The sequence below is a fragment of the Charadrius vociferus genome, unplaced genomic scaffold, assembly GCF_000708025.1.
Source record: "Charadrius vociferus isolate BGI_N301 unplaced genomic scaffold, ASM70802v2 scaffold185, whole genome shotgun sequence".
Taxonomy (NCBI): Eukaryota; Metazoa; Chordata; class Aves; order Charadriiformes; family Charadriidae; genus Charadrius; species Charadrius vociferus.
This window is the reverse complement of record NW_009648955.1, coordinates 3,175,493-3,200,191: the sequence shown is the minus strand read 5'-3', so window position 1 is coordinate 3,200,191 and position 24,699 is coordinate 3,175,493. Positions and strand designations below refer to the sequence as shown.

The window sequence follows — 24,699 nt, the reverse complement described above, 5'->3', positions numbered from 1 at the left end:
GTCAGTTTGTAAAATAAAATAAAAAAAACAAACAAACATGCAAAAAAAAACCCCAAACCCTAAACACAAATACAAACAAACATGCAAAAAACCACCAACAACAAAACCCCCTGTTTTAAGGCACAGCATTCACATATGAGGCAGCCGTCTGGTTTTAGGAACTTATGGTCTTCCTGTTGCATTACAGATACTTAAATACAGGACAAAATGAATTGAAATGATTGTAGCCATGTTACAAAGTACTTGCTGTTTAGTTTCAACTGCTTCCTTATGCCCCTAGGAGGTCATACTGTTGCACTGAGTGTACGGGCAAGTTTGCGTTACACTTGGTTTATTTTTCCTACAGATACGTTCATGTTTTCAACAGGACTGTCTGCATAGTTGTGGACATTTCATTCCGGGTTAAGAACTTCAACCCATGCGAAGCTTCTGGTGGCTTGTCAGCTTGACAGAGTGCGTGGGCTCTGGCCTTGCTTGGTTAGTTTTCAGGCTGACTCCGCTCAAGGTTGCGTTGCGCCAGGATGTCCACTGACAAAATAGCTGAACTTTTAGAAGAATCTGGCTGAGACAGTAGGAAAACCACAAACCATGGTCTGGGTGTTGGAAGTTGGATGTCAGCTGCTGAGCCTGCCTGCTCAACTGACCTGTTTCTAGCATACAGGCTGCAGCTAATTAACATGTCACTAAAGTTGTTTGCACGTTGTCGCATCCCCACCCTATTTTTTTTTTTTATGTATTCCCAGTGTGTAACAGCTAAGTAGTGCAGCTGAAACATCAGGCTGCTTCCAATATATTTTCAGTTTCATTCAGATTAGCAGTGGATTGCAAATTGGCGTTCTATCAGAGTTGATAGCCTAGTGACAGTTTCACTTCTACAAGTTTATTAAAATAAAATGATTTTCTGAGGAAAGGAGATCGTTTGGCGGTGGCAAGCACTAACCAGGGTTCATTCTTCTCAGAATAAAAATGACAGCAGCACGGCAACTCACATGGCTCATGTACCATGCCTCAGTTGATTACCACTTTCTGCCAGATGTGGTTGGAGTGTAAGATCAGCCTGACATGTGAAGGCTGATTAGAAACTACTCTAGTGCAGAGATTACAGTAAATGACCCCATGCTGCTGTGGCAAACCTGAAAAACCTTACTTTCTAGTATAGCTGCGCTGTTCCAAATAAAAGCCACAGTCAATCCTGTTACTGATATTGCAGTAAGCAGCCAAGTGATGAGAGTTACAAACTGATATAACCAACAGGTAATGTTAGGGGTTGTTTACCCTCATGGAAAGATAATCACAGGCCACAGCTGGAATCCTAGCATCCTGTTACAGTCATCAATTAACTAGATCTTATTGACTTTTATCCTTCTAAGCAATAATCTTACAACAATACTCCTTTTAAACGTGTTCTGTTGTTTGCAGCAAGACCTAGGATGCAATGGGACTGTCCCTTTAATGCTTGCATGGATGGAGAGAACAATTCTACCCCTTAGAGGAAATTGAATAAATACTTTGAAGGCTCGGCAGAAGATTGGCTGGTGGCCGCAGTTTCATATTTCGTCTCTAAGTTAATGTGTATTTTGGTTAAGGCTTCCAGGTTTGAACAGTTGAAGGAAATGGCTTGTAGAATGAGGGCTGAGATTTGCCATGTGGGATTAAAGTTCCTTTTTATAAAAAGTTACTGGTCAAATAGTTAACGCAAATGCTACTTGTAGTGTTAGTAGAGTTTTTTCCATGTCTCTTTCTCCGCTAGAGATTGGCATCTGAGATGCCATATTACGATAGGATGGGGAACAGCATTTCTCCAAGGCAATCGCTTTTCTGTTTTAACCTTATAACCATTGGTTGGTGTCCACCAAATGCAAACAGCATTTTGTGTATGTTAAACTATTAACAGCTGTGCAAAAAAGCTAGTACAATGATGACTTGTGGCTCAGCTGCTACTTGCAGTAAATCAATAAAATAGAGAAGTGGCACATCTAGCTCCAGAATTACTTGGTATTTCATATGGACATAAGCAGATCTGCTCAATTCTTGTCTTTGAGCAGAAAAAGCCATGTTTCTGTTGAGCTAGTTGTGGAGCGGGATTTGGGTGGAGATGATCTGAAATGGGGTCTCTGGGTGAGAGGAAGGGATCATTAGAACAGTGATTTCTCTTCTTTCCCCTGCTTTGCTGAACTTGTATTCTTGCCTGAGACAAATTCTTTGGTATTCAAAGTGAGTGAATTTTGTACAGACGAGATTCAAGACTGAGCTTCTTACCACTTTGGACAGGGGAAAGATTCCATGCTTAATTACTAATGTTTTGCCCTACAGTGAATCTGCTTGAAAAAGCTGTGTTGGCTGTGGCTGGGGAAAAAAAACAGGCAGGATTCTTCGACCATGGGGCCTTTTCTCCTTTGCTTAGTGTTCTGGCTTCACTTATGCAAGGCTAAAAAGCTGCTTTTTGTAGTATGTTTGTACTCGTGAGTTTGTGTAGCCCATCTTCTGGGTGACTGCTTTATTGTTTCAGATATTTAATTCCTGAGTACAATTAAAGCTTTTATTCTTCTGAGTAGTTGGATCACGGGTATCAGTAAGGTCTCAGACTTCGCCTGTAAAATATATTCATCACTAATTAATTAGCAGTCTTAAAGGCCATACTTAAAACCCCAATGACTGCTGCTTAAACTTGAGCTTCTGCGGCTGGCCTGAATGTCATCTTTCAGTTTTTCTACTCTCAAAAAGAGAACTTCAATGTAAACAGTACAGGTAATGCACATTATTCTCCCTCCAGAGAATGGACCTGTAAGTTCTGGGAACTTTTCTCTTAAGTAAACGTGTTCATGGAACTCGAAGGAGTTGCTTATGGTAAGAGTTGGGTTTTTTTTAACACAGTATAATCACACTTTTTCCCTGTTATGAGTATTTAGGGAGGCAGCTGCGAGAATCACACCCTTTCAGATCCAGTAGAAGACTACCTGACAGTTGGCTTTTATTTTCGCCTTTCCAAAAGAGCTGCACCTGAACCTCTCAGGAGGAAAAGCCATATATATAAATCATTAAGGACCAAAAGGAACACAAATCCAACAACGTAACTGGTTTAATACTGCTAATGGGCCGGCATGGTTTTTGCAGATGACTTAAAGCCAAATATCTTGCCTTGGTATGGTGCGGAAGCAGGGGTGCATGAAAGTGCATTGGAATAAAATCCAGCAATGTACGTGGGAAGCAGATTTTTCAGCTTTTTTTTTTTTCAAAACAGGTATTTGGTGATACAGAATGTGGTGTGCTGTTGTATTTAAAAAGGAGTACTGTGATAACAGGATGATTTTTAGGCTAATTAAAGTCTTACTTTGTGAAATTGGAGGAAGCTCCAAGAGAAATTTGCTAGTACTTGAAGTCATCTGCCTTGTCTCTCCGCAGACTCTTCATGTGATTGAAGGGGAAGAAGAAACTCTTTTTCTCTTCTGCAAAACACTTAATACTATGGGTAGTATAAGTATACCTACGAGTAGGCAGAGAGGAAGAAACTATATATACAAGGTTGTCTTGGTGTGGGATGCAGTTGTGTGGTTCAAAGACTGGCTGCCATGACCTCTCAAACTTCAGGATCTGCAGCAAGTATTCGTCCTCACAAGAGTCTGAGATATGTTTGGGAAGAAGGAGGTCTGTGAAGTAAGGCTGGGGAGAGGAGGTAGCAGTCCTCCTAGTTACTTGTAGTCACAAGGACTGTAGCTGCATTACTGGGGAAGTCTTTATAGTATTGGGCCACCGTGCACTCTGTGGAAGATTGTATTTGGGTTTGTTGAGTTGGCATAGGCAATATCTGGAAGATCCTGGACTTTGATAAAGGGTATGCTTGCTGGAGTCAAAGTGACATGTGGTAACTCTTGAGGTGGACTTTTAGGGAGGAAGAAAGAGAAAGCACGAATTGCTGTTCTACTTGGGGATATTATTATAAGTCAGATTATGATGCACATTTGTGGAGACGGGGCAGGCTGGGGGTGAAAAGAGTAAATGGTAAACTTTAACCCCACTCTTGTTTGTAGAATTGCTTGATAGGCAAAGCCAACAACACTAACATCATCTAGTGTTGTAGAAGCAGAAATCAGTAACTCTGTTCTGCTTTCCAGTACTGTTTTGTGGTCAGTCTTCTGTAGACCTGGAAGTTCAGTTCTTGCATTGGTTAGCACAACGATGTAGTAGCTTCCTGATACCATTCTGTGTCTTTCAAGGGAGGACTTGTACTGTTACTTGCCTATTTAACTTTTTTGGTTGAGGCTTGCAAACTCTTACTTTAAGCCACTTCTTTCTGTTCTTGACTAGCCTGGATTTAGAACATTGCCTTTTCTATAGGTTCGAGGCATTATTTAAATACTTATAAGCAAGAAAAAAAACCCTTGGGAAGACTGTTGTAGCGTTCAACATAATAGTGAGGAAGGCCCATAGGGTGTTACTGTCAGAGAGATTTGGCAAAGTTTAGGAACTGAATATATGATGCAGCTCAGATGCTGAGCTGTTCATGTGTTAGTTCAACCTGGAATGACAGCTGCTCTTAAGTTGGCACCACTATCCCTCTGAACAGAAAGGTCTTGTGCTTTGCTGCTGTTTCTGTGTATGCTGAAATGTAAATTGTGAATAATTAACTTTGAACTGGGGAATCCCAGATCTGTTTATTAAAGAATTGAGTAAACAAAACAGGAAAAAAAAAAACCCTGCACAGATCCAGATTACAATCTGGATTGTAAAGGAATAAGAGAGGCTCTTTAAAGTGTTGTATAATCTCTCCTATTAAAAAAAAAAAAACCAAACAAAACCTCACAACCAGGAAGTATTTTTTTAATGAGACTGAAGAAGTCTGAAATTCTGAAGACTGAAACTTTCTTGCTCTTCCTTTTTTCGCTTTGTGAGCTTAACAAACACCAAAACTAGTCACACCTTTTAGTGGTCTCTTTAAAAGGTCATGAGCAAGAGCTAAAGTGTCGTAACTTACTTCAGTCTTCCTCATTGAACCCTCTACCGACTCCCCTGCCATAGACAGGGTCACCTCCCACTAGACCAGGTTGTCCAAGCCCCCATCCAGCCTGGCCTTGTACACCTTCAGGGATGGGACCTCAACAACCTCTCTGGGCAACCTGTTCCAGTACCTTACCACCCTCAAAGTGAAAAACTTCTTCCTAATGTTTAATCTAAACCTGCCCTCATCCAGTTTATATCCATTCTCCCTTGTCCTGTCACTACATGCCCTAGTAAAAAGTCCTTCCCCAGCTCTCCTGTAGGCCCCCTGTAGGTACTGGAAGGCCGCAATAAGATCTCCCCAGAGCCTTCTTTTCTCCAGGCTGAATAGCCCCAACTTTCTCAGCCTCTCCTTGTAGGGGAGGTGCTGCAGCCCTTGGATCATCCTCTTGACCCTCCTCTGGACACGCTCCAGCAGGTCCATGTCCTTCTTATGTTGAGGACTCCAGAGCTGGACACAGTACTCCGGGGGTGGTCTCACGAGAGTGGAGTAGAGGGGCAGAATCGCCTCCCTTGACCTGCTGGCCACAGTTCTTCTGATGCAGCCCAGGATACGGTTGGCCTTCTGGGCTGTGTTTGCACATTGCTGACTCATGCTGAGCTTCTGATCAATCAGCACGCCCAGGTCCTTCTCCTCAGGGCTGCTCTCCAGCCATTCCCTGCTGAGCCTGTATAATAGAGTTGCAGATGTGTTAAGACTGAGTCCAAAAGTTGTCTAGTCAAAGAGTTTAAAGACTGCTGTTTAGATTCAAGTTATGGTGTCAAAGAATTGACAACCATTTACTTCTATGTGCATTGGTTGTGCATCTCAAAACTTTGCTAGAAAAAGTATATTGAAGTCCATGTCATAATTTAAACAAGGATTTCTAGACTGAATAAGCGTTCAAAATAGCAGCTACCAAAATGTGTAGAGAGGAAACAGGAGAAATCATGTACTGTGATTTGACATTTATAATTTAGTCCCACAGTAAACAAACATTCAAATGAAGGACATATAGGTCTTCATTCTCCAACTACTTCATTTCTGTGAAAGTCACGATGAAAGCACTTGCTGCTACTGCTGTACATTCCTGATTTCTTACCCTGCTTGGAATCTGTATTTGAGCACAGTTTCTGGGTTTGGGGATTAGCTGTCAGTACATTTGACATGGATGCCTGTGGTAGCAGAAACTTCATCAGGAAAGTACCTTTAACCCTTGTTTGTCCTACTTATGTGTACACCAAATGGAATCAGCTTTGTAAGATTGCTTCATTCGGCTTCTGATGGGCTGTGCTTCGTCTGGTACTACTTAATATTACCTGGTTTGTATTAACAAGTCCACCTGTGAGTTGCTTGGAAGACTGAACTTCATTGTCTCTTTTGAAAATCAAATTTCTGTCCCACCAGTAAATGTCTGAATCTGTATCTTTTGAAAACATAGTTTCTGGATTTTCTTTTTCCGTGTATGCACTTTCTTTTTCCTTGTACATATTCTTCCCTGCCACACTGAAGTCATGCTAATTTTGCCAAGTCTTATTATTTTAAAACTTAGCTTAGCCTCCAAACTCTGCTGCTTAGAGTTCGTTAGTTAGATATGTTTGTGAGTTGCTCCAGACACTGACAATTGCTGGTTAAGCTGAGACTCTAGTATTGGCAAAAGAAACCCAGGAAGCTTGAACTTCTTAACTTTGTGGCATGACTTAATGGGAAATGGCTCTGCAGGAATTAACCCCCCCATCTCCTTCTTTTCCCCCTCAGATGATGAGTAAAACCTTCGTGCGTGGTTGAATTCTCTTCTGTGCATTGAAAGTAGTAGGCTTAAATTTAATCATACCTCTCTACTCAGCACGCTATAATTACTCGTGTCCTAAAACATTCAGAGCTGCAGACTGAGGTGCCGTACCCTCCAGCAGTTTGGAGAGGAGGCAGAAATGACTGAGTGAGTTTAGAAGCAGTGCTGTGGTAGCGTATAGGAGTAGCACGCTGTCGCCTCCGTTGCCAACATTGCTGTGGGTGGACTCCTCGGAGGTTTCATTACCTGACATCCACCCATGGAATACACAATTTACAGCACCCCTCTTCCATAGTGAGCTACATACTAAAATTTAGGGCTGAAACCTTTCAAATTTGATACATGTTTCCTTATACTAAGGAGAAATCTTACCATCTGCAGTAAAACCTCTGAACGGGGTAAACAGTGAGCAAGCCACTTGTGACTTGCTTCGAGGCTTTTACAAACCACTGTCTTCTATAATGCATTAATCAGCAGTACAGAATAAAAGATTGTTGGCCTGTGTTTATAACAAGATCAAGGAGAATTGTTGGAGCTCTGTGAGCTTGAACTGCTGTCATTCAATAGCATGGCTTTACTACTGTAATACTTTGTCTGCAGAACTGCCTCCTTCAAGGGTAGTATTACCGAGGTTATAAAAGTTAACTTTACATTTCAGAAGGCGTTCCACAAAAAAAACCCACCAAAACCAAACAACCAATAAACCCAACACCCTCAACCAAAACAAAAACCATCCTAAGAACAAACATTTTAAAATCAGACTTGGCAAACATATCGCATAATTTTTGTCTTCTGTCTCATTACCTTACAGAAAATCATTCCACTGCCCTGAAACTGAAGACAACTTGCAGCTTTTATGCCTATACAAAAGACAATTTTAAACACAAGCAGTGCAGTTTTCACAGGCCTTTGACTCTGAGCTATAGATTTCTTGTGTCTTAAATGAGTCTGTTTAATAGAAGTAAAATAAACAACCAAACAAAACATAAAAATGACTTGCCATGAATTTAAAAAAAAAAAAAAGAATTACTAAACTTCTGAATGCTTCTGGTGCAGCAGTGAGGGTTTCTGAACATACCAGGTGGTTCTCAATAACCGATGTGACTCATCGGTCTGTTTAGACAGACCTGTCCTCTGGACTTTTCCTGCCCTGCAGAGGCAGCATCAGTAGTCTCGCAGCAGCCTGAACCTTGGCTTTCTGGTCTTAGCAATGTTAGTGCCCTCTGCTATATGGGGCTGTGTTGGAGAGGAAAAGCAAGTCTGTGAAGTGGTGACCCAGGTGAACTGAACTCCTGTAGAGTGTTTACGGCAGACTTGTGTAGTTTAGGTGTGCAAGGATGGGTCACAGAATAGCCTGTCCGCTTCTAGGGTAGAATATCTGTCATCACTGAATGACTTGAATAGTTGGATGAATATTTCTAGTCTGGGAGGGCGAAAGGAAATACGTGGAAAATCATTAACAATGATTACTGTCCTCTCAGGGAAAGTAAAAGATGAGTATTTGCATTAGTAACACAGATAATGCTTAGTCTAGTAGTTCAGCTCTTTAATTTTTAACTTTTTCTACTTAGGTGTTCAAACTTTAAGCCTCAGCCCTAGTATTAGGTCAGTATTCTGTGCTGTTTGTCTTGCGTGAAGTTGTCTCCTGAAGTCTTGCCAGGGCTGTGTCTGGCATCACACGGGTTTTGGTCATGCGGTTGCAGTATGCAGTTTCCTGCTGTGTCTCAAAAACTAGGTAATAGCTTTCAGAAGGTCATTGCTGGCTGCATAGCAGGAGTCTGTAGGTAATAGGTGATGTAGTAAATCAAAGATCCTATCAGTAGATGTGCAATAGAGATGCTAGTGGAAAGCTTGCTGCCATACTATTTAAGTACTTACCTTAATTTCATGTACTCTCCTGTGCAAGTCTACACCTTCCTAATGCACAGGACACAAAGCTGTATTTTATTCTTGTCCCTTAAGACAGTCTCATGTCTTAGGCCTTCTACATAAGGTGCAGTTGCTTCAGAAGACTCTTATTCTTCAGTATAAACTGATGTCTATCCTTGCCTTCTTGCCTCCTGTTGAAGAGGTCTTAGTGCATGCCTGAACGCCTTCTTCTGCTGCCTATGCCTGTGGAGACTCTAGGAGGTTTGCTGTACCACACTGATGAAACTCTAACCTTTGAGTAGAGTATCTGTTTCTAGTGATACCTCTTTTTGCTGATGTGACTGAGTTCAGTGTGCTTGACGTATTACCTGTAAGTGAAGAATTCAAGAATACTTATTCATCTAACCTGGAGGTAGTGAACTGACACAATTAACTTGAAAACCCACAAGCAGCAAAGTTGTGTGATGTTGTGCACCCTAACTTCATTTGGGATGAAGATGGGGAAAGGTTGGGACATAGCTCAGGGCAAAATTGTTGGGAAGCTAGTACTACTAGATGAAAGAGTCAGACCAGTGTTGCTGTCAGCATGTGCTAATATAATCTCAGTTTTTTGGAGGGGGTGTTGTTTTGGTTTTTTAAGTGTGAAAAGCACTGAATTTGCTGTTTGTCACAACCGTGGTCTGCAGCCTGGTGGGTTGAGAGCTTGGCCATGCTGCAAACGTTTTCGTATTATTTGTAGCATCTAACACCTTCCTTTTCTCTCTTCTACAGACTTGATCCAAGCAACTAATGAAACAAACGTGAATATTCCTCAGATGGCTGATACACTTTTTGAGCGAGCAACAAATAGTAGCTGGGTGGTCGTATTCAAAGCCTTAGTTACCACACATCATCTAATGGTTCATGGCAATGAGGTAAGTGTAGTCGGCTTTCTCTCGAGATCACGTTGGCACTGAGCAGACTCCAAGCCAAAAACATCAGTAGTGCAAAGGCATCTCTTCTGAACCAGTAAGGACCTGAGAACGAAGGGCAAGAACGATTCTTGATGAGGATCAAACATACCCTTAACAGCATAGTTAAAGGCATGCTGATTATGCCTCTTCATTTACAAAGCCATAGCATAAGAGCAAGCAGCAGCCTGTGCCAGGATGTTGACAGTTTATGTGCTGTCTGAAAACATAGCTACGCAGGATAAAGACTACCTGGGACTTTTTGACTAGTGTCAAAGCTGATGTGCTGGCACATGTGTATATTGCCATCCAAATAGCTGCCCTCACTGTGTGAGTGTTAAAATCTTTCTGGAGCTGTAAATTCAACATGATAGCCTTTTGGATTGTGTTTTCCTTGCTCTTGCTTTTTATTGACCTGTATAGACTGGTATGTCTGCGTTAAAAACAAAATGCATACTTAAAGAGCTTTAGTATGACTGTGAAACGATTCCTCCCTGGCTGTATATAAAGTTTTTTCATGCAGTGAACTTCTCCAATGTCACGGTGTAAATTTTTACTCCTGCCTTATTTTTCCATTCCAAGTTTTGGCCAGTATTCTGATTTGCTTTCTGTAACTGTTTCAGGCTGTTAGTCCCTGTACTTGATGTGGGGCCTGCTTGTTATTAAAACAGGCCCTTGGCTTGGCTGAAGCTGGGGGCTGCTGGACTGAAAAGTCTGGGACTAGCTTGGTTATGCTGCTTTGTAAGCAGATAAATCTTGGGCTTCCTCAAATCTCTTTGAGAATTAACCATTTTTATTGCTCCTTCCCCAATCTGTTTTTTATTTTGCACAGGATCTATTTTTATGTATACAGTAGAATATTTAGTAGAGATTCAGGCTAAATGTAATCAATCTGAATGGATGAAAAAGGTTTTGAGGAAGGTATTGCAGGCTAAGACAAAAATCTGGGGTTTCATGTGTGTATGCTGGAACTAGAGTAGTAATCTTCCTGCTAAGTACAAAGCCTTCAGAAGCAGCCTTTGATAAGAAAATAACTTTGTGTTGCAGAGATTTATTCAGTACCTGGCATCTAGAAACACATTGTTCAATCTCAGCAATTTTCTGGACAAAAGTGGATCTCATGGTAAGCCTACTCAAGTCTATAATCTTAACAAGATTCTAAATAAGATAGTATTGTTTATTTGCTCCTTCATTCATAAGATGCAAATAATATAAAAATGTACTACAGAAGCCTTTTTATAAGTACTTATTGAATACAGGAGCTCAAGTGAGTGGCTGCACAACACCAAAACAATGTTTCTCAGTTCCTGCAAAATTTTTACTCAAAAGGTGAAAATGTTCAACTTTCTTAGAAAGTGCTGGTTGAAATTAGGGCCAGGTCAGCTATCTTCTTAAATGTTATGGGAGCTAAGGATTAAATGGATAACATTCCATTTAGTTTTTTGGTTTTTACTCAGTCTTAAATGGTAACTTGGTTGCTTGGGGACATTGTGCTTTTGGGAATTGTCTATAAGTGTTTAACTTGGGGGACACCGCCTCCCCACTCCTCCCCAGAAAAAAAGAACTGGCTGGTTTTGATTTGCATAGTCAATTTAGAAAGGTCTAGGCAGACATTAAGGAGTTCTCTCCAAAGCTTACAAAGTCTGCTTTAGTACTTTGACTTTGGAATTATTAGTGAAATTTCCTATTCCTTCACTTAACAGAGGAAGAGCTTGTTTTGTGGTAGAGGAGAGAGAAAACTTAGAATTCTGAAGCTGTCAGAGAATATTTGTAGACTGTATGCAGAATGGAGGAGTGCGACAATAATGGGCAAGATCGAAGCAATGCCGTGTTACTGTGTGTAACATGGAGACATATGACACCAAGACTTGAGCATCGTTTAGAAGTGGTAACACAGGGCAGAAACAAAGCCAAACAAATATTAAAACTGTGTTTGTCTAAGCAAAACATGCTATGTGTGTTCAAAGGTACTGGTATTTGGCAACAATGAATTCTGTTAAATTCATGCTTTTGTGTTCTTTGCATCTTTCTTTAAACTTAAATTGTTGTTTCATGGATAATACGACAGTGTGTCATAGATAATGAGGCATCAGAGTTGGTAGTGTTAAGCCTGAGTTGGCAGAGATACCTAATGTTGGGAGATACTAAGGATAAATAGTCAGTGACTAAGTCAAGGGGTGTGGATTTTAACAAAGGTAGCAAAAAGGGACTTGTACTGAAGAGGAGGATGAGTTGCCTTTTGCACACATTTCTGTAGCTTAGAGGAAGAAACTTTGAAAGAAATACCTGAAGGATAGACTGTAATACTAGCTGTTCAAAAGTGTTCTAGGCTTGAAGGTCACAGAAGTTTGAGGCTGCTTGTACAGTATCACGTGCCTTGAAGATCTCTGGTGTAACAGTTCAAAGAAGATGCTGATCCCTGTGAATGCCACCATCATTTCTTTGTTCTGATAAACCTAGTCAGGGGAATTTTGAAGGCCAGAGTAAGAGTTGGAGGGACTGACACACATAAAATAGCGGGAGTGTTTAAGTTGAAATCGATCTTTATCCTGGAAGTCATGTACCAGTTAAGTATAAACTTTTTGTTAAATTGGCATTTTCCTCCCATTAATAGAGGGGTAACAAATTTTGCCATCAAATAACGTTACGACGTAACTGCGTAGAAGCCACTAGCAGGTTTCCCCAGGAGCCGTGCCACTGGTGCGTTGGATGAATTGGTTGGTAGCAGAGCACTGTGGTAAACTTTTTTTGGTGCAGTGCTACTGCTTTTTCTTCAGAAGCTGGAAGATGTCTTATGATGTCTGTTCTGTATGTGAAGTTGTATAGTGCAACAGAGATCACATAACCTTAGGGTCTGTTGACTGTATATTATCGTTTACTAAAGAACCTCCAAACAAGCATGCAAATTAAGTGTAAAACATGTAACTGTTTTTTGCAGGTTATGACATGTCCACCTTTATAAGGCGTTATAGTAGATACTTGAATGAAAAAGCGTTTTCCTACAGACAAATGGCATTTGACTTTGCAAGAGTGAAGAAAGGGTAAGCAAAGTTTAGATACGTAAACTGATAGGATTGCCTGACCCATGAAAATCTTGTTTGTGGCATTACACTTAATTTTAGTGTCTCAATGACTTTGTTCTTATTTTCTTTATTTAACCACAGTGAAACACCAAAATGGTTGGATTTCTTAAGTATTTGTAATTGGTTAAAAATTGCACAAGGAGCAGAGAAAAGACTTCAGGTAGTAAGGCAAATACTGAAGACTAAAGTAAAGCGCCTTGCAGAACTGGGAGCTTTTACTGCGAGGTGTTAAATCTGACTGTTATTAAATTGTGCTGCAGCAAGACTGTGTTTAGGATTCGGAGAAGGAAATGCTCTGAAACTATATTTAGGATGTTTCATTACTCTCCAGACCCTTTCCATGAGAAAGAAGACCGATTAAAAAGGAAAACTCAAATAAACACCTGAAGTACTTAGCAGATTACACAGCAAACAGTTATAAACCGAACAGAATAAGGTTGTAAACTAGTGGTTTTATTTCCCACAAAGCCCATGTTTTAAAAAAAAAAAAAAGGAAAAAGAAAAGTTAACCAAGCCCAGAGTAGTACCTCGGTACTTATCAGAACATTTTTTTTGTTCTCTCACTCTTCTAACTGGGACTCTGATGGCTCTACATTCTCTCCTGAAGCACAGACAACACAGCAAGTGGCTCAACACCCACTGAAGGTGCAGTTTAATTGACTGCATGGTAAAGATGCTCCCACTAATCATGAGTTGTGTACAGGATCCTTCTGGCAGTTCCGGTGTATTTTGCAGCTTGGGATTCTGAGCTGTTGATGCAGGCAGTGCTGCCAGGCTTTCCTCTCCTGCTTCTCAAACTGTTGTGTAGCTGGATGCCATTCCCACAGTGGGGACCAAAGTAGTTTATCCCTTGAACCTATCTGGAATATGAATCACGAAGAAGTTTTTGACATGAAGCCTAGTAGCTAGTTGGATTGATATTTTGGGCAGGCTTTGATCCAGCAGGCTGCTGTAGTGCTAGCATCTTAAGTTCCCTTTGTCACCTACTGCCTTCAAACACTTCATGTTAAATAAACATAAGCTTCGGTTGCTGGGAATCCTTCTATGCCTGCCTTGCTGTATGTTCCTAGAAAGGCTTTCTATGTGTGTTATTTCTCGTGCTTGAAACAAGGTGCTGCCTCAGAGTATAGTGTAAAATAAGTAAAAATGGTGGTATGTGTTCCCCAAGAGGAGATGCTGTACCTGTCAGTGGCCAGAACAGGGCAATACATAATGGTGGCTGTGCAGGTTTGTGATATTCAGGGATAAAAATGGGCATGTGTGAAGACTGCTACAAGACTATGGGTGGCAATTAAGGAATGCTACATGTCCATAACTTCTGCATGATTCTTTTGGAGTAACGGTTCAGGACTGATAAGGCAGGTCAAAGTCAGTGGCAGTGCTATGAAGGAGTAATGGCATTAATTAGTACCCAGGAATACTGAGGAAAAAAGCTCTGAGCAAAGATTGCCCCGATTTAACTTGTCACTGGATTGGCATGCATATATTGTGGCACTTGATGGGGGGAAAAAAAAGCAACCTATAGAGTTTTTTGTCTTCAGTAACCACAGACGCATCATTAAAAAGTACTCCTAGCAATGAGTTATCATTAGTTATTCGTAACAAATTTAATGTGGAAAGACTATCAGTTCTTGAAGTATGTCTGTGATAGTATTTCTTGCCAAGTTATTTAAACTCTCAGTGTCCTCTTTCCATAAAGAGATCACTCTCTTGGAATCCTCACTCTAACACAAAACCTTTCTTCACCTGCTGTCAGGGAGGGTGGTTGGATGAAGTATTTTTCACGCCAGCTTTCATGATGATGTGAGAAGCAGGAGAATCAAACAGTGCTCCAAACATTTGAAATGGATCATAGCTGCTTTAAGCTTAAATTTAGACAACAAATCAATTTGGGGAAGGGAGAGGGGAAATGCCATGGCTTCTAACCTGTATTCCCTCTTACAGAGCTGATGGTGTAATGAGAACAATGGCTCCTGAAAAGCTGCTGAAGAGTATGCCAATATTACAAGAACAAATTGATGCACTACTTGAATTCGACGTATGTATTGAAGCTGACCCAGCATTAACACTGGGCAGTGACTTATAAATGCTGTGTTGTAACGAACACGTTTCACCTTGTAGGTGATGCTTTACTCACCATCCCATTGTGTGGGCCAAAAAATCCCCTTTTCGGTGTCCCACTGAGGTAGTACAGTGAAGGATGGCCCTTTCCTATATGTATGAAATGTGCAGATTGCACTTTTTTTTGGTAGCAAGCGTGGAGGAACAGCATGGGAAATGGGGCATTGAGGAATGCTGGCTTGGAGTTTATCTATCTTCTGCATCAGTGAGGAGAAGAAATGGACAAAACAAGGAGACTGAAGAATCTTTTTTCTGTCTCTTGGCAACCAACTTATTATTGAGGGGAGGGAAAAAGGCATTAAAATACCAACTGTACAGTGTTTGGCTTCCTCAAAGTCTTCATCTGGTTTTCAGCTGTAAACTGAATTGGCTGAACTTTAATCTAGACTGTTCATAGAAATAAGTGTCTACAGTATATGTTAGGAAAGTTGGTGGGATTGTTTATCTGCCTTAAGGGTAAAAACAGGAGTCAGTTGCTCTAGGAGGTACAGTGTAATGCAAAGAGGTCTTTGAAGGAATCAGTCTCGAAGTTAGAATCATAGAATTGTTTGGGTTGGAAGGGACCTTTAAAGGTCATCTAGTCCAATGCCCCTGCAGTGAGCAGAGACATCTCAACTAGTTCTGTTCTTGCTGGGCAGGACACACTCCCAGGCAGAAGGCAGAGCCAACTTCAGCTTTCAGAGGAAAGCCTTAGAAGTACATGTCTTGCTAATGTGTTTTTTGTTCTTAAATGGCATAGGAATTGTGATAGTGGTCTCAGAAGAGGAGGCATTTTTAATAAAATCTTTTCATAAATGAGCACTTATTTTCTGCCCAAGTTAATGTAAGGACTGGAAGGGTCTTGACACCATTAACCCAGCCTTATTAGCTAGTAGACTACTGAGGTTTTATTAAGCTCTGCTGTGAACTGACATCTTTTATCCTGTTTCATTAAAGCTTTGTTAATAGCATCTCTGCCTTCCTCTTCTTCATGATAGGCGAAGCAGTCAAGACTAAGATGTTTACTGTTGATGGGCATACTCCTCTGCTGTAGTGGATTGTTTTGGAGTGGTGAGGAAAGCAATCCTTGGTCTGCTAACAAACCTTTGTTTGGTTTCTCTGTGTGAAAGTTTGTATTCAGTGCTTGATTCTATCTATAACAGCATCAGATACCTGGCACAAGCTAAAACTTCTGATCGCATTCAATACATCTGTTGTAAATAACTGGTATTTTATTTGTAGGTTCATCCAAATGAACTGACAAATGGTGTCATAAATGCTGCATTCATGCTTCTATTTAAAGATCTTATCAAACTTTTTGCTTGCTACAATGATGGGGTTATTAACTTACTAGGTAAGTAACCTGATGTCTATATCTCATATACCACGAGCGAGTGAAAAATGAGTTTGAGATCTGCTTCAATCTTTTTACTTAACTTTCATTCAAACTACATTTTTCTTGACTGTGCTGTTCTGGTGTGAGGGAAAACTTTAAGCCATAACCTCTTACATTAGTCTTCATCTGAGACTGGATTGTCTTACGCCCTTAAAATTGTATAGATTTCTGCTTAAAGACACCAAGCGTCTGTGTGCTTAAATAAATGTACAGTGCTGTGTGAGCTTGCATGATATTTCCTGCAAGGTTAGCAAAGCAACTTTTTGCTCTTTGATTGCATTTTTAAGATGCCCGGTTTCTTCTTTTATATATGCTATGTGGTAGCCTGATACGAAGTCGTATACTCCTGAATAACATTCCTCATCTGTCCAAAAGCCCAAACCACAACAACTGCCAAAGCTGGATCCCCACCAAAACCTACTGTCAGCCTACAAAGTCTATAGGAGGTTGTGAGCACGTTCTGAACCTCAGACAGCTTGGTGTGATCACCAGCAGAGCATACCTTAAGCTGTCCCTGCAAAAGGCTTTGTTTTAAAGTCTAAAACCAGGAGTTGACGTAAACTGCAGAAAACATAACTGACCCTGTAGACAATGAGCTTCAACTACTAAAACTTGTGAGCACTTCAGCTAAAGACAGATAAAAACTGAGATTGCTTGGCCAGCCTGAGGGACCTAAGACTGGCCGCAACTAGAACAGGAAGAAACAGAGAGGTTACAGAGACTGCACAGGAAAAAAGATGTTCCTGAGCTGTAAAGCTCAAACAATTTTTTGTATCCATTTTGCAACGCTTTCTGGTAGTTTCATAAAAGTCCCAGGTGTTTTGACTGAAACTATAGGCACAGGGACCTTATGGAGCACATACAACTGTGTTGGCCATAACAACTGGATTTTGCTGTCTACTGCTACTTAAAGTGTAAGTTCAGGTTGAAATATGTTGCAGTTACATTGATAATGGACATGGACCAACTTTAGAGGGCTACTCAAGGGGAAAAAGTTCTTTTGAGTGAAGACAACATGGGAGAGGACGTACTAGTATATGTTTAAGTAACCTTAATTACTTTGAATTTTAAGTTTGGTAGCTGACTTTTTATCTTTAAAAACCTGATTTAAATCACATACAATGCTATGGCTGGTTGGGGTGCAGTTTTCCAGTTTATATAATTCTTTAGCAGCTCAGGAAGCCCAGCTTCTAAATTCTACTAAGGACTAGGAACACCACTGGATTAGCGTCTAAATAGAAAAATGTTAATAGTGTGCAATATTCTTGAAACATGATTTTCCTGAAAACTAGTTGCTGATGAATGCAGACCTAATGTAAGATATCTTAACTGAAATTTGCCAAATTATTTCTCTAGAGAAATTTTTTGAAATGAAAAAGGGACAATGTAAAGATGCTCTTGAAATCTACAAACGATTTCTTACTCGAATGACCAGAGTATCAGAGTTTCTTAAAGTTGCGGAGGTAAGTGACTTCCAGTCTTCTGGAGTCTGGCACTTAAGTATTTTGTGAATTTTTTAGCACCAGTATAAAATATTAATTGCACTTGTTAAGCATCTGACTCACTGTGTATAAATATGAGGCAGTATAGAAGTTCCTGGATCTGCTTGTTCAGCTCTTGAAGTAAAGTGCTGCTTAGGACTTTTATATGTCTCTGCTGTGCAGCCAGCCTCAACTTTCCTGGTAGAACGTTACAGATTACATGACTTCAATCCCATCAGTATTTCTTGGACAGGCTGTAATAAATGTGTGCTTCTAGGACAGGGTTGAACATTAGAGGAAGTTAGAGCAATTAGGAATAAAAGCGTTACAATTTTATTAGTCTGCTTTTTAAGTCTTTGCAGCCAACTACAAGTTAACTGGAATGTGAGATTCTCCTGGTTTTGATCCTTGTTATTATCATCCTCTTATGTGGATAATACAAATATTACACGGTTAATTAACTCTTGCTGGGCTCTCATTTGTGGTAGTTGGCTCCTTGGCACAAGATGCACATTTGCTATGTTTCATGCTTCATTATAATGGACAGCAGTAATGAGCTGAATAAAATGTTTGTGTCTTTGCTAATTTACTCAACTATTTATGAAGGAGCCTGCTAGACTCCTGAGTGGAATGTAATGTCTGATATGAGCGTTAAACTTGAGGGGGTGAAGTACTTTAGACACCCATAGGTCAGCTTTGCAGGACAGGGATTATAGTGACTGTACTTCAGGGTTACGAGGTGCAGCGGAGCTTGTTCTTCTGCAACAGCTAAACCAGCAGGCACTTTGAAGAGTGAAGCAACAGGACAACTACTATAAGGTCGCAAATTTAGACCTCATCTTGCTGTATTTGAAATGCTGCAAGAGAAGGGCAGAATAACAAAGTGACTTAAGCTTTAGCATATTTTTTTAGTGATGTCTTCTCACTGGCTGAATTTCAGAGAACTTCATTAGGATAGTCAGGTAATCCACATTTGGATAGTATATGTTCGGCAGTTCACTAATGCTGTCCTTTGACACAACAGTGTGTGACCAGAAAGCCCTGCCTGACTTGCAGTATGGTGTATGAACTTTACCTGGGTGGAATCAAACTCCTCTTTTTTTTTTGTTTTCTCTTATTTTTTAAATAGATACTTAATTTGTTTTTTAAAATTAAGTGCTGCAGGTGGTTGAAGGTAGCTACTGGAAAGATGGCCATCTGCACTTGCTAACTTTGTAGTCTTTTTCTAAAGATAAAGTGTATTATAGGTTGAAGAGCATACCACAGTTCTAATCAAAATTAGTGCCTGCTGCAGTGGAATTATACGCTTACATTTTATCTCTTTTTACATACACAGCAAGTTGGAATTGACAAGGGCGATATCCCTGATCTTACACAGGTAAGCTTCTCCTGTAGTTTTTTTTTTTTTTGATCTGTGTAATAACTAGAAGTTCTGTAACTAGGAAGCTCACCAGGAATGTAAGTGTTGGTAGGAAGTCATACCATGTAACGTTTTAAAGCCCTCCCAACTTGCAAATAAGAACGGTCCAAAGCTATCTTTGAAGACTAATAGAACTAAAGCAATGTCTTCCATGATGACTTCCAACCTATAGTCGAAGGGTAGACAGTTTTGCTCTGTCCTTGATAAAGGACAGATTTTTACAGCTTGTGGCTCAAGTTCATTTTTGACAGCAGACTGTGTAGAGGTTGTAGTGTGACTTGCTTCATAATCTCTCCCTGACACAGTCTTGGTCCACAGATGAAATTCAGAGCAGCACTAGCACTGTTGTCTTGGCCTAGGTACAGTGAACTTCAAGTTTAAATGCAGAAGTTGTGATGTGAATGCTGAACTTCTATGCCAGTATGCTTCAAAACTTCTAATGTGAAAATTCACTTATGCTGTAGCTGCTTAAATTCTGTTGTGCTGGTCCATTTTCAGTCTCACTTGCAAATTGGCCTGGGTGCTTGGCTTTGTGTTTAATGTGAAAAGGATATTTACACGGAGAAAGAGATCCATGCTGAAGAGTTCACTCGTGGCAGTTTCAATGCCAGTAAAATTGCAACACAAGAGCAGTCCAAACTGCTTAAGAGTTGTAAATCCCAAGTGTTCATAGCCTGTGAATGTGTAGGTTTTGAAAGTCTCTTGAAAGCCTGGTTTAAATCAGCGTCGGAATAGTGGTTCTCTTGGTTAAAAAGCCAGTGAAAAATTCTGAAAGTGAGATGTGATGTGACAGTGGAGAGTTTTAATCTTTATGGGTTTCAGATGCTACAGGGCTATGAAGTCTGGCCACTCTTTCAGCAGGGGAAAGCATAGACTTCTAGGAAAGTGTGGAATACCAAACTCACTTTTGAAGTAGCTAAAATAGTATGTTCACCTCACACAGTACCTCTGTACCTCAGGGGCTCTTTTTTTCACAAGGTCCCATCAGTTGTGAACTAAGTCCTTGAACCAGAAGAGCTCACCTTAAGCTCAATTAATGAAATAAGGTTTATAAATTCCTGTAGCGCTTTTTTTTTTTTTTCTGCTTGCGTTGCGTCAGCCTTCTGGAGAGGCTGCCTGCTGGGACTGCACAAATCCTGTTCTGCATCATCAGGCAGTGCTGCACTTGCTCCGCGGCACCTTAGTTACTGCTACCTGGGGGTTCCTTTCACCTCATGAACCAGCACTTTAAAATAGAATAAAATAGTTCCTTTGGAAGGAAGGGATCCACAACAATCGCCTAGTCCAAGTGCCTCACCACATCAGTTGTCTTCTCAAGTAGTCCCTCAGCTGTATTCTCCCAAAGGCTGCTTGGGGGCTCACTTGCTAAGGCTAATCTGCAACATGCTGTAGATTGTGTATCTGACCTATGCAGGGTATTTCAGTAAGGAATAAAAGATGAATAATAAAACTGAATTTCAGCTAATAAGTAATATACAATTGTATATAATATCAATGGTATATCCAAATTCCTAAAGCAAGCCATGGCAATAGTCAGTAGTATTCAACAAGAAGTTGGGTGTGTTGACGCTTGAGGTGTATACATACTCTCTAAATCCATAAAAGTGGTCACAGTACTGAAATACAAGTTGATAGCTGTCATCTTTGGACTTTCTAGCTTGGCTGTGATGTTTTGGAGGTTGAGGGGGCATCTTGGCAGCTAAAGAGCTTGGCTCATTTTTATTTATTAGCAATTCTTAAAGTAAGGCAGTTTTGCCCCAAATAGCTAGTGGGGATCCCATATCTAAGGTTCCACCACGATGCTGACTGATAGATTTGTCCAATGCTGAAGCAGTATCTAGAAGAAATTAAGCAATGTTCAGTGTTTGGACAAATTGGATACCAGACAATACTTAATTTCCAGACGGTTGCATCTGGGTAGAAATCTTCTGAAGCTTCCTCTCTGAATTCTGTTTGATAGATGAGTTTCATATTACCTTGTTGACTTTTAAGAAGCCTGTGAATAATGCATTGGAAAGCTCTTAGAAGTGTGTAGAGTTAACTGATAACAGGAAATAATGTTGGTTTGGTTTTTTTTTTGAAACATAGCTCTCTGCTTACATGTTTAAGTAGGCAAAGCTTGTATCTTATGCTATAGCCTTTTTGAATCCATAGAAGTCTGAATTTTTTTATTTTTTAATTTTTTTTAGCAAATGAGAGCCTTTGCTCATCTTTTTCTTGCTGCTAGAGAATTCTTGTAACTAAGTCACTTGTGTTTAACCAAATTCTTGGGCTCAAATTAGTTGAAAATGAATAAATATGCATATAAAAGCAGCAATGGCTAAGATGTTTCTGCATTGTGTATGTACGTGGGACATATTTAAATTCAAGCCATCATTTAAAGATATTTTTTTTGAGCATTTTAAATTTTTTGCATGTGTTAAGTTACCTTACTGCTCAGTTTTAATGCCAAAATTAATATGCAGACACTAGAAGTACAGTTAGCTGTGGGTTGGTACTAGCCAGGTACTAAGCATCCTGAAACACCTGATTTAGCCAGCCAGCTGGCTTTCAGCGTACTGTACACGGGAGCAGTGGAAGGTCTGTTTTCAAGCATCACAAACTGACTTTTCTGATGCATATGTATACCCTGAAATTAAAGACATTATTTATGAAAAACACCGTAGGTATTGCTGTCAGGAATTGTGGTTGATCTGAAAGAGACTGATAAAGAGAATTCCCCGTTTAAAGACTGTACCATTGATGAACCGGTAACCCTGATGGAATACTTGACTGTTAAATGCTACTCTATCTCTCAAGGGTTTCCTCCTTGCTTGTTGATCGTATAAGAGTCTCCTTATCTGGACTTTGTTTTTATACTGGAGTAGCTAAGCACACTGTCGTTTGCGTTTATGACTCTTCCTATCTACCATTGTAACAGCAAGTGCATGCCTGGGGGTGTTGCCTGACCACAAAAAAGCTGCTTAAAATAAAGCCTAAGGTCAGGGAGGATTGAAAAAGCTTAGTTTTTGTAGATGTCTAAAATAGCAATCTTTCCGAATTTTGAGTTAGCTGCTGGGTTCAGTAACCTGTGCCTGGCTACTATTTTGAGAAGAAGCAGCTATAACGTTGTTGGGAACGTTGGCCCAAAGGTAGCTGCTTTTGGGAGCATTAGAAATGGCTTTTAGTTTGTTTTGTTTAGACTGCAAATACTGTCTAACCCTCTGGTCCTGAAAGAGGTGTTGGAGGTTTGACTAAAAGTAAAACTGAAAGGATGACCTTGAACCTATTACTCTTAAAATTAACCCTGTGGGTGCCTGTGCTGTTGTCAATGTTTAACACTGACTCAAAGCATGATGAGCAGCACACCCTGGATTTGGGCTTCGGGTGCTGTTTAGTAGAGGTAAATTTTTTCTCTCTGCAAATTTGGACACGGTGTTATCTTTCAAAAGCTGTCTTTGCCTGAATGCTTCTAGCATGGAAATCCACTATTTTCACAGTGGTGTAAATAAAATAACAGCATGAGCATGCACATGGTGGACTTCAGGGAAGATGGTGCTGGATTTCAGAGTATCGTTAAGTCAATGCAATGTGTTTTAGAAGTGTATCTTTTTTATTTTGCTTTCAAGGCTCCTAGCAGTCTCATGGAGACCCTTGAGCAACATCTAAACTCGCTGGAAGGAAAAAAACCTGGCAACAAGTAGGTATATATTTTGTACCATGTATCAAGGTGTAATAGTAACAATGTGAGACTAGCTGGTATTTAGGTTTGCCTCCCCCAACCTCCTTTTGCTCTTAGCTGGAAAATAAGCTGTGGTAAGGCTAGGCTTTTCCTTTCCCTTACAAAGTCATCTTAATTGCAACTTTTTTTTTTTTTTTTCCTTTCTTACTGAGGGGTGGAGGGAAATGACACACCAAACAGCTAGACACCTTCTAAAATGAAGTAAAATTAACTATTGAAAACTCCTAGAAGGAACTGGTTATCCCTGCTGCTAAGGCTTTTGTCATTAAAATCTATTTGTTTTCTAATGGCTTTGCATCTTCTTACTAGATACTTGTGATGGCTAAGTCTAGGAAGGATTAAGCTAAACCTGTGTTTTCTCTTTTACTGTTGCTTTCCTTGCAATTTAGCGAAGGGTAAGTACATATGTTTACATATTATTTGCATGCAAATGTTTTTTTTTTTTTTTAAGGTGGCTTGAACACTTAGAAATAGATAACGTCTTTAAATTGTGTTGAAACTGTTGCTTGCTTTTGTGTATGTTTAAGTTATTTTATTTTTGGTAATTTCTGTCATAGCTCCAGATCTTACAATCAATTGTATGGCTCCTAGGAATTATCCAATTTGAGTAACCTGTAGGTTGGATGTTAGTTCAATACCGGTGCAGTTTTAACTTCAACTCCTCCTTTCATCTCTTACATTAAAGCAGCTCTGATAATATGTAGCAGTATTTTCATACCTCATAATAGTGAAAGTAAACAAATGCAGTGATGTACATTTTAATTTAGGATTAAGGCTCTGTCGGCCAGTGGTAGTGTGATTTTTCTTGCATGTGGAAGAACTTTCAGCTTGGACCTTCTAACTAACTCTTTCCATACTTTAAAATATCATTATTTTAAAGTAACTCTTGCTGTCTTTTAAAGAACAGTAGGCTTTGAAAATTTGCTGTCACATCCTCAGAAGACTTACGTTGGATAACTGCTTCCATATTGTTCTTGTTCTGCTGCTGTTGCATGATTTTATAAGACGGTGACATCTTGCCCCAGTAACTCTTTCCTACTGGCTCCTGTAGGCCCAAAAGGAAGACATTTGCATGCATCTGTGCCTGTCCCCCATTAAGTAGAGCTGATTTAAAAGGCAGAATAATCGTGTGACACCAATTAGCTTAAAGGATTCATTTAAGATTTGAAGTAAAAATTTACATTCCTTGTCTAAAGTGGCACATGGATGTTTGAGAAATGGGGAGGTCGTGCAATTGTAGAGATCTTCAGAAAGCGGTTGTGCTTAGCTTTTCGTCTTTTTGCAGGAGTTTTGATGACCAGAAACATAGTTTCCAAAAGTGTACTTATCTGAAACCCCCCTTTTTTTTCTAGATCTGGGGCTCCTTCTCCTCTGAGTAAGGTAAATACTGCCAATTACTGTACTGGTTAATTATTGTTCAGGTGATGCGCTTTAGAACATCTTAAGGGCATAAAGAGATAAATTTCCACCTCCTAATCTGCTTTTTAGACTTTGCCACCTAGGCCCTACCTAATGGACAAAATTGCATCTTCTAATGGCCTTGTAAATAATGGCCCCATAAAAGCACTTCACTGATCTGAAGGGCTGTGGTGCTTTATACCAGTGCAGATGCTAAGCTGCTTTGCTAGGATTTGATGGCCAAGCTTTGTGAAAGCATAGAAGATACACATATCTTCATCTCAACTGCTCTTTTTTTTTTTTTCACCCCTCCCCTTAATCCTCAAGTCAGTGAGAAACTTATTTTGTACTGTTTCTCCTCCAAATCCTTCACTCTGTTTGCAGCTTTTTAGGAGGAGGTTCTGACTCTTTTAAAACCACGTTCATGTGAAAAGCCAGGAAGAAAACTTTCATCCAATATACCTAGTTTCAGAATTGACCTTTATTAGTGAGCCTGCTCACCTTAATCTAAAGC

The 24,699-nt window shown here is 40.0% G+C and overlaps 1 protein-coding gene across 1 annotated transcript in view; it reads left to right on the top strand.

The window, feature by feature from the left end:
• The window catches only part of SNAP91 (synaptosomal-associated protein, 91kDa), a 70,967-nt gene that overhangs the window by 10,416 nt on the left and 35,852 nt on the right, over window positions 1-24,699 (top strand). The window contains exons 2-11 of the mRNA XM_009887470.1: window positions 9,408-9,550; window positions 10,634-10,709; window positions 12,525-12,627; window positions 14,614-14,707; window positions 16,012-16,123; window positions 17,522-17,628; window positions 18,983-19,024; window positions 22,675-22,745; window positions 23,177-23,182; window positions 24,140-24,167. Of these exons, the coding sequence (XP_009885772.1) occupies window positions 9,408-9,550; window positions 10,634-10,709; window positions 12,525-12,627; window positions 14,614-14,707; window positions 16,012-16,123; window positions 17,522-17,628; window positions 18,983-19,024; window positions 22,675-22,745; window positions 23,177-23,182; window positions 24,140-24,167 (782 nt within the window). The remainder of the gene's footprint in view (window positions 1-9,407; window positions 9,551-10,633; window positions 10,710-12,524; window positions 12,628-14,613; window positions 14,708-16,011; window positions 16,124-17,521; window positions 17,629-18,982; window positions 19,025-22,674; window positions 22,746-23,176; window positions 23,183-24,139; window positions 24,168-24,699) is intronic.